Genomic DNA, 10,000 nt, shown 5'->3' with positions numbered 1-10,000 from the left:
AGAGACTGTACATTAATAACTTGATGGAGGAGTAAGTTGAGTAATGACTTAGCACATACACCAATACTTAACACACTATAAATAAATACACACACACAGACACACACACACACGCTCTCTCTCTCTCTCTCTCTCAACACACCTTTTCTCCACGTCCTGCCTTCGGTTCGTCATACAGATCAAATAAAATAGGGTAGTCCATCACACCTCACACGTTGACTGCCCCTCACGACCACGCGTACTGTACATCCGCCCTCTACCACGTGCGGGACAAGACTGACTCGCTCACTCACTCACTACTCCCAACTTTGAAGATAATATTTCCCCGAACATTTGTTGAGGTACACCTTTGAAATTTGAGCTAAGACCGTTTTCGTTATCATATATTCGTTTTTTTTTTCTCTCTTTCTCTCTATTTCTCTATTTCATATATTTGTTTATGATTTTGTTGCTTTTGTACTTCGTTTTTTTATTATCATCAGTGCATTTTCCTTGTTTTCTTTTCTTTTTGTTGTTTATCTTCATTTGTTTGTGTTTTAGTGATTTTTTTTTTCAAGTGCAATACAGTTTGTTGTAATTAGTTTTTCTGTTAATAATTTCGACACACACACACACACACACACACACACACACACACACACACACACACACACGGCGAGAGAGAGAGAGAGAGAGAGAGAGAGAGAGAGAGAGAGAGAGAGAGAGAGAGAGAGAGAAAAAAAAACGTGTGTTTGGTAAATTTCATTATCTCAAGCGAGGAGGGGGAGGAGAAAAGAAGAAAAAAAAAGGAAGAAAAAGGAAGCGACCACTTAATCGATCTTAGATAATGTACTCTTCACATTCACGCGTCATCATTATCATCACCATCATCATCACTTTGCTTGTCGTCACCACCACTAGCAGAGAGAGAGAGAGAGAGAGAGATGAGGGATGCATCTTTTTTTAGTTCTTTTCACTACTACACCCCCAACAAGGAAAGCGTCTGTCTGTCTCTCTCTCTCTCTCTCTCTCTCTCTCTCTCTCTCTCTCTCTCTCTCTCTCTCTCTCTCTCTCTCTCTCTCTCTCTCTCTCTCTCTCTCTCTCTCACACTTATACACACACACACTCATCATCCTTATCATCATCATCATCATCATCATCATCATCATCATCATCATCAACATCAACAGCGAGCTTTTGAAACATGACAGTGTGGAGTTGATGAAAAGAAAAAGAAAAAAAAGAAAATGAAAGGAAGGAAAAGAAATAATTTGTTACCCCCAGAAGCGTCGAGTTGGCTGATCATCCTTTCACAATTTATCACACGTGCCATAAATCTTCGTCGTTTTTTACATTTCCTCGATAATGTGATAGAGCAAAAGTGTGTTGAGGTAGAGAGAGAGAGAGAGAGAGAGAGAGAGAGAGAGAGAGTGTGTGTGTGTGTGTGTGTGTGTGTGTGTGTGTGTGTGTGTGTGTGTGTGTGTGTATCACGGAACTCGCCAGTATTAACAAACGCCTTCCCTCTCACTGCGAGTTTTCCAAGGCCACAGACAGCTAGCCCGGTTTTCAAGAAAGTTTCACCTTTTAATAAACTATAAATCCTGCCAATATATCACAAAAAAAAAAAAAAATCTCTTAGAAACACGAATATCTTCAACTGCAGCCTGTGGAAAGGAGGGATGGTGAGAACAAAGCGCTTTAGAATACTGGCCAGTGTCACGTAGAACCACTGTGCAGGAGGCTGGCTGTGGTCCTCAATATGCACAAGTCAGACACTACACGTGAAATAGAGTCAAACGTTGGCTGAGACAATGCCGGGAAGACCCTTTTGAACCAGTCTATGTTAAATTGAAGCCTCCGTGGCGACAGTGTTCCTTGTTGAGAAATACTGCACCCTTTATATTATAGAACTATAGTCTGTTTACTCTAAACAGCCTCCTGGATTTCTAACATATTGTAGCTTTTTGATAACGTAATTGATTTGATGTGAATAATTTTTGTTTTCTGTTGATCAACGCACTTATTACAAGGACAACTCACGGTTTTTCTCAAGGCCTGATAACCACGCCCTCCCTGGGACACCAATAACCACGCCCTCCCTGGGACACCATTCAAACCGAGACCAGGAGTCACTTTAGAGCAGACAGACTATAGTGTTGATATATTACTCTCCGCCTGACGAAATGGAGACCAAACCACTGAGCTGATACGTAAAGAGTCTATGAACTTTAACGACTAATATTATACATGACCTCCAGTTATGACATTACTGTCAGAATAGTCTTCTCACGCCAACACGCAAGACTACGAGACTTGAGTTTTGCACACGAACACATGAACGCACAGACCGGAGACATGAACAACGGAGACAAGTGGTGAGGTTTGATGGCAACACACTCACTGTAGTCTTGACATCATTTTAGCAAAGGAATTCAATTATTAGAATGAGGTTCGTATTTTCAAACTCTTCTGTGCTTCACCTCCACTGTTTCAAGAGCGTTTATTTAAATTCACACTAATTTTTTAAGATGTTTTTACGGTTCTAGAGGCAGAGTGACAAGATTTCTGCATCAATAACTAAAGAAACACCCTTGAAAATCCCGCCAATCATCTCTGTGACGCTTGAAAATAGTCGTGGTGAGAGAGCAAAGCGTTTCTGAATACGGAGCTTACTAAGACAAATATGAGTCACACCCTTATGTTCGAACTATCAAGCGTCCTTTCCCCCAGTGACGGTGTGGCTTTGTTTTCACCTAGTTTGGCGTGGAAATAGTGGTGTCCATACATTCTACTAGAGAGAGAGAGAGAGAGAGAGAGAGAGAGAGAGAGAGAGAGAGAGACAGGTATTTTTAGCTATTGTCACTATTACCAGAGAGAGAGAGAGAGAGAGAGAGAGAGAGAGAGAGAGAGAGAGAGAGAGAGAGCACCCGTATAGACTTTAGCTCCAGTTTCACTGTGAGAGCCTTTCCATCCAGTCATCTGTGAGAGTTAGAGAGAGAGAGAGAGAGAGAGAGAGAGAGAGAGAGAGAGAGCAGGAGGCAAACAGTCACACTGCATGGATATTTTGTTACAATTAGAACTATACCTCTCTGCCCTGTGTTGAGAGAGAGAGAGAGAGAGAGAGAGAGAGAGAGAGAGAGAGAGAGAGAGAGAGATTAGAATTAGGAAAAAAGAGATAGAAATAGAGAAACGGAAAAATAGATTATTATGAGCCAAGGCATGAAAGAAAACGAAGCAAAACGAAAACAAAACGAAATAAAAAAAAAACATGAAAGAAAAAGCAGAAAGAGCGAGGATAAGGAAAAAAACAAAAGTGAGCGAAGAGAAAAGGAAAATAACACATGAGGAACGAAGTAAAAAAAAAAAAAAAGTGAGAAAGAGGAAGAGGAAAAGAAAGGAAGGCTAGGGGACGAGGGGGGGGGGTGGAAAATTTACCGAGCATGCAAGAAGTTCATAAGTGACAGCTGTAATGACGTAAAGAATGGCACTGTGTTGCTAACCTGATCCTTCCTGCACGCCACTGCCACCGCAAAACCTCGCCAGTACTAAAATTGGCACCTTGGCACTCACCACCACCCAACACCTATCAACACACATAACGCTCACTAGTACCATTAATAAACACTAACAACACCACCACCACCAACAACAACAACAACAACACCTAGTAATAGACTTGAGTTTTTAGCATTGATAAATATCATACCTGTTGTTTCTCCAGACAAATTTAATCACCACACCATCTGTAATAATTTCTGTCAGGTGAGGAGGGGAGTGTAGGAGCAAAGGAAGAGAAGGAGGGAAGGTGAGGCAGAGAAGGTGAAGGTGAAGGTGAAGGTATGGCAGGAAGGAGAACAACAGGTAAAGACACGCCTTCATAATGACGGGAGGTGCTGTGGTCGTGAGAGGGTTTGCGTGTGTGTGTGTGTGTGTGTGTGTGTGTGTGTGTGTGTGTGTTGTAACAAAGGACCGGAGAGGGAGGCAGGGAAGCGTGGTATAAAGATGGCATGAAAAATATACATTAAAAAGGGCGGACTTAATGAGAGGAGAGGAGGGCGGTGAGTTTGGCGTGGGTTAAAGGGAGAGAGCGAGAGTGGGCGTTAACTGTGGGAGAGGAAGCCAAGCACGTGGATGCGACAGTACCAGATCACACTATAGTGATTGGAAAAGAAAACAGGAAGAGGAAAGATAAAAAAAACAAAAACAAGACGGGAGAGAAGCGGGAGTAGCGTAAGAGAGGGAGGGATGGAGGGATGGAGAGATGAAGGGCGCAAGAATAGGTAAGGCGGTAAGTGCATTGCAACACGAGGCAGAGGGAAGGGGGGCGGGGAGGTGGTGAGGCAAGGCAAAGAGTGAGACTGGCTGCGGGAGACACGAACACTTAATCTCGAAAGTCATAGAGGCAGTGCAGCAGAGGCGGGATGAGTCACGCACTGCTGGGCTGGACGCTGCACCATTCACCTGCCGCGGCGGGAAGCAAGGAGGGACCCGGGGACGGTGAGGGAACTGCAGGATTCCGGTAGTAGGAGTAGCGGCGCTGCGTCTCACCGAGTCATGCCCTTAAGGCAGGAAGGACTGGGCGAGGTACGTACACATGTCCCGAGACGCGTGTTGTGGTGTGCTATCTTTCGAGTGCCTCCTGCGGGCACTGTCGCCTTCCTGCAGGAGTGAGTGCGGGAGAGAAACCCGATCAAGTGCCCGTCGTTGACTGACTGTATTGTATTACGTCAAGGTGGCGGAGGCGGGTCAGGACGAGGCGACGCGCTGCCAGACGCCTCCTGCACCACATGGTCCCTCCTGCACTGCTACTCTCCCGTTTTCCTCACACACGAATAACACACACACGTATGCATATATACACACTCCTCGGGTCGCCTTGTGTTGGGTCAGGGAGCCGGCGAGTCCTGTTCCCAGCGCTACAGAAACACCACTTTAAACTCATTCCGCTGAGGTTTCCACCCGAGCAGGTCACCGTACAGGCACAACCTAATATTAGATGCACCGTGCACTGTAAGCGTTGATGCTCCCACCTCACTCCTCCACGTCTCGCCCAGCTGGTCTCCCGTTGAAGAGTGGGCGTACAGGGGTTGGTGAGGGTCCCGCCGTGTGGGAGAAGCGTGTGGTGGTGGTGGAGCGGGGCAGGCGCTTCTGAGGCTGCCAAAAGCGAAGCGATGCCAAGAGTTAGCGGAGTGAGCGACAGCCTGAACTGTGAGGTGATAGTGCATTTCAACAATTGTCCTCTGTGTGTGTGTGTGTGTGTGTGTGTGTGTGTGTGTGTGTGTGTGTGTGTCTGTATGCTGTATGTGTTTGTGTGTCTGTGTGTGTATGGTGTGTGTGTGCGTACGTGTGTGTGTCCTCCTTCACCGAGCCATGACGTCAGACTAACTGGCTCCCTCTCCCTGGATCTCCCTTCACATCTATTCCTCCCTCCCTCCCTCCACCGTCTCCCGCCGCAGCGCCCGCCCCTGCCACCAGTCCTCGCCCATGGGAGCCGCTCGCTCATCCTCCCCAGTGCCACAAAGTCTGTTTTTGTTTGTATTGAACGCCGGGACGCGCGCACACCAACGTCACTCCGAGAGGCGATCATGTCCACCACTGCCATCATCTTTGTCGCTTCGGGAAAATGAATGAATGAAATTGATGTATGATTAAAGAAAAATAAAGGAAATTCTACATCTTAATCTTCCACAAAACGAAAAAATAGTGTCCATATGAAAAAGTTCTTTGCTCAACGAAAAAGTGGCGTTAAAGAGCGATAGACGAGACTCAGACTGAAAAAAAAAAAATACGTCCTAAAAAACACTGCGCGTTACCTAACCTTAGAAAGACAAGGAACGAAAACTGCTTGCCCTAAGAAAAGAAAACAAAAGGAACTCTCTCTCTCTCTCTCTCTCTCTCTCTCTCTCTCTCTCTCTCTCTCTCTCTCTTCCCCAAAAAGAGAAAACACAGCACCTCTCTCCTAAGAAAGCACAAATGGACCTCCTCTTTCTCCCTCCCACCGAAAATTACATAAATTGAGACAAATATAATCTCTTTCCCCTCCATTAAATAAAATAAACTCCCGATATTCTGAAAAATAAAACAAAATAATGATAGATAATAAATACTTAACAAAAAACTTTCTTCTCTTTTCTCTTCCTAAGAAAAAAATATTAATAAAGACAAAATTTCTGACTCAAAAAAATAAAAGAAAAAAAAATAATTCCCAGAAAAAAAAAAAAAATGTTCTAAAAAATAAAATGAAAATAGATAAATAAAGAAAGAAGGAAATAAAAAAAAGTCTTCAAAATTCTTACCAACACAACACACACACACACACACACACACACACACACACACACACACACACACACACACACACACACACACACACACACACACACACACACACACACGAACAAGAGACAACATAACGAGGTAATTCAGGACCGAAAAATGCAAGAAAAAGAAAAAAAAGGAAATATGGATATGACAAACTCTCTCTCTCTCTCTCTCTCTCTCTCTCTCTCTCTCTCTCTCTCTCTCTCTCTCTCTCTCTCTCATTAGCGGTAAATATTGTCTTTCTTCTTTCGTTGCAGTTCCTTAGGTAGGTAGGTAGAGAGAGAGAGAGAGAGAGAGAGAGAGAGAGAGAGAGCTAACACATCAATGTCAGACTCCGGGAAGCAACAAGATGAGGTAAGAGAGAGAGAGAGAGAGAGAGAGAGAGAGAGAGAGAGAGAGAGATTCCCATACTACTCATTTCTCCACACACAAAAATTGATAAATGTATGAATAAAGTCACATAATTTATCACTAAGCATTTTTCATTTAATTTTCCTTCATGATTTTGTTCAGAAAAGTTCATGTATTAAAAGCAGAAATAGAAAAAAAAAAAAAAAACTCGTACACAACATGTCAGGTGAGTTGCACGTTACATTAGGTCATGTTAGATGAGGTGAAGAGAAGATCCGGTCAGGTGAGAAATGGTGACGTGGTTTGAGCTTAACCTTTTCAATATTAGGTCACGTTTTCATATTCATTCTGCTTATACTATTTGGTGATTTTCTACAGCTTCAGAAACTTATGTGGGGGATTAAAATAGTGAAGACTCTGGCCATTAATCTTCTGACCTCCATAGACCCTTCCTAATGTCAATAAAATGGTCTAATTGTACAAAGATCTCAAGGTAGAAATGTGTCCCAGTACTGAAGGGATTAGAATGGCGAAGACTATGGCCATAAATTTTCTGACCTCCATAGACCTTTCTTAATGTTAATGAATTCGTCTAATCCTACCCAAAATCAAGATAGAAATGTGTCCCAGTACTGAAGGGATTAAAATAGTGAAGACTGTGACCACTAATCTTCTGAGCTCCATAGACCTTTCCTAATCTCAATAAAATCGTCTAATCATACCCAAAAGTCAAGGTAAAAATGTGTCCCAGTACTGAAGGGGTTGAATATAGGAAGACTGTGGACATTAATCTTGTGACCTCCATAGACCTTTCCTAATGACAATAAGATGGTCTAATTGTACATAATTCTCAAGGTAAAAATGTGTCCCAGTACTGAAGGGGTTAGATATAGGGAAGACTGTGGACATTAATCTTCTGATCTCCATAGACCTTTCCTAATCTCAATAAAATCGTCTAACCGTATCCGAACCCAAAGCAAAACTGTGTTCCAGTACTGAAGGGGTTAAATATGGTCGACTTTCTTCAAACACTGGAGGTCGCTCGGCGGTGTTTGGGTCAGGGGATGTGATGGGTCTTGTATCGACCTCACACACGCACACACGCACACACCAAGCCACGCCCCTTTACTAAAGCCTCGCCACTCACCACTGTCTTCAAAGCCCATCTCTCTTCTTTTTTATCGTTTTTTTTTTTTTCGTTTTCTTCTTGTCTTATCGCTGTCCACTTCGTTTTCGTGTGTGTGTGTGTGTGTGTGTGTGTAATTCACCTCGGTCGCCTGCTGGTCACCCCAGCCAGTCTTCGCCATTACGGAGCGAGCTCAGAGCTCATAGACCGATCTTCGGGTAGGACTGAGACCACAACACACTCCACACACCGGGAAAGCGAGGCCACAACCCCTCGAGTTACATCCCGTACCTATTTACTGCTAGGTGAACAGGGGCCACACATTAAGAGGCTTACCCATTTTCCTCGCCGCCTCCGGGACTCGAACCCGGACCCTCTCGTGTGTGAGTCGAGCATGCTAACCACTACACTACGCGGTGTGTGTGTGTGTGTGTGTGTGTGTGTGTGTGTGTGTGTTTCACTGTTTGATCTGCTGCAGTCTCTGACGAGACAGACAGACGTTACCCTACGGAACGAGCTCAGAGCTCATTATTTCCGATCTTCGGATAGGCCTGAGACCAGGCACACACCACACACCGGAACAACAAGGTCACAACTCCTCGATTTACATCCCGTACCTACTCACTGCTAGGTGAACAGGGGCTACACGTGAAAGGAGACACACTCAAATCGGGGAATCGAACCCCGGTCCTCTGGCTTGTGAAGCCAGTGCTCTAACCACTGAGCTACCGGGCCTGTGTGTGCGCGTGTGTATGTGTGTGTGTGTGTGTGTGTGTGTGTGTGTGTGTGTGTGTGTGTGTGTGTGCGGTCGCCATCCTTTCCTTCTGCCTGCTTGCTTAGCTTTTTTATTTATTTATTTATTTTCTTCTTCTTCTTCTTCTTCTTCTTCTTCTTCTTCTTCTTCTACCTTCAAACAACACCAGTAATGAGCTAGAAAAAAATAAAGAGAGAAAAGGAAAACACGCCCATTGAATTGCCTCTTACGAAAAAAAAAAAGAAAAAGAAACTGAAATGAAATTACTTAAAAAATGAGCAAGTTAAGTTTTATGTAGCTATGTATGTATGTATGTATGTATGTATGTATGTGTTAGGGATGTATCGAATGTCGAATTTCAGACATCCGCGGATGCCGATGTATATGCGGATGTCATTTTGCGGATGCAAATGTGGATGCGAATATCAGTCTCTGCTAAAATGCGGATGGAAATGCGGATGCGGATAGCAAAATATGACATCCTCGCGGATGCGGATGATTTTACGTCAAACGCTCTGACCAAGAGGACAAAAAAAAAAAGGTTGCTTCAGTGTCAGACCATGCAGACGACAGGAGAAGTAACAAATAAAAACAAGGTGGGAGAACCAAAATACTGCCAAATGAGTTGGAATGGTGTCGTAACAGTTGACACTTCTCTCTTTGAAAGTATTTAATTCATCCATTTAATTCATCCATGGCTAACATTTCTGCTCTGCATTTATCCAGTTTCTTTGTCTTAGGGTTAGAAGCATCCCATAATTTTGCACTCTAACCTAACTCACCAACATTCCTGTGCTTAGCATCTGTCTTTGCTTTTTTGCAAAGGTGTTTTTTCTACGTTTATTTTTCTTCCAACTTCTTTCTCTCTTTTGCCATTAACTCTTCAAACTGATTTCAAGTGAGTTTTCAAAGATGTGGTTCCACGTCCCTTTCGTGAATAATCTTTCTTGCACAACAGACACTGCTAGGTCACTTGACTTACTCATGAAATATTTCCACACTTCACTGCTATGTGACTATTTTTCACCTGCTATAGCAGTCAGCACACAGAGCAATAAGGCTTTGTAAACTTGATTATAATATCCTTTTAAACAAACACTGGCAAACTGTTTATCAGCGAGGAGCAAGCAAGGAAGGAGCAGTACTTCTTACTTCAAAGGCAAACTCTTACCAAACTGATGAACTGCCAGTAGGATTTATGTTCAGAATGCCAGTTTACAACTTATGGATCCTGATTATAAATATTCGAGATGCGTAGCAAATGTGAAAAGAAAATTACTTTATTGTAATGCTTCATTGCATTAAATTCTAGTAAGAAATACATCGAAAAACCCTCTATAATAATAGTAGTAATAACAATAAAGCAATAGCTAATATTACACTTCTTCTGTGAAAAAATGTTCATCGTCAACTCACTTTAGCAGAAAACTGTGGCGGCAGGAAAACTGATACTTTAAGAAGAGTTCAGC

The 10,000-nt window shown here is 43.3% G+C and overlaps 2 protein-coding genes across 7 annotated transcripts in view; one reads left to right on the top strand and one right to left on the bottom strand.

Moving 5' to 3' along the window:
* The window catches only part of LOC123510024, a 22,191-nt gene extending 16,938 nt beyond the window's left edge, over nt 1–5,253 (bottom strand). Inside the window, exon 1 of one of the 6 annotated variants that reach the window (XM_045264721.1) lies at nt 5,010–5,253. In XM_045264721.1, coding sequence (XP_045120656.1) covers nt 5,010–5,204 — 195 coding nt within the window. In that variant the 5' untranslated portion in view covers nt 5,205–5,253. The other 5 variants (XM_045264725.1, XM_045264727.1, XM_045264726.1 and 2 more) reach the window with 5 other exon arrangements.
* LOC123510023 (calcium-activated chloride channel regulator 1-like) overlaps nt 1–10,000 on the top strand; it is a 43,363-nt gene that overhangs the window by 10,478 nt on the left and 22,885 nt on the right. The window lies entirely within an intron of this gene.

This window comes from Portunus trituberculatus, chromosome 28, assembly GCF_017591435.1.
Source record: "Portunus trituberculatus isolate SZX2019 chromosome 28, ASM1759143v1, whole genome shotgun sequence".
NCBI lineage: Eukaryota > Metazoa > Arthropoda > Malacostraca > Decapoda > Portunidae > Portunus > Portunus trituberculatus.
The sequence above is the reverse complement of the archived record's forward strand: the minus strand, read 5'-3'. Positions and strand labels throughout refer to the sequence as shown.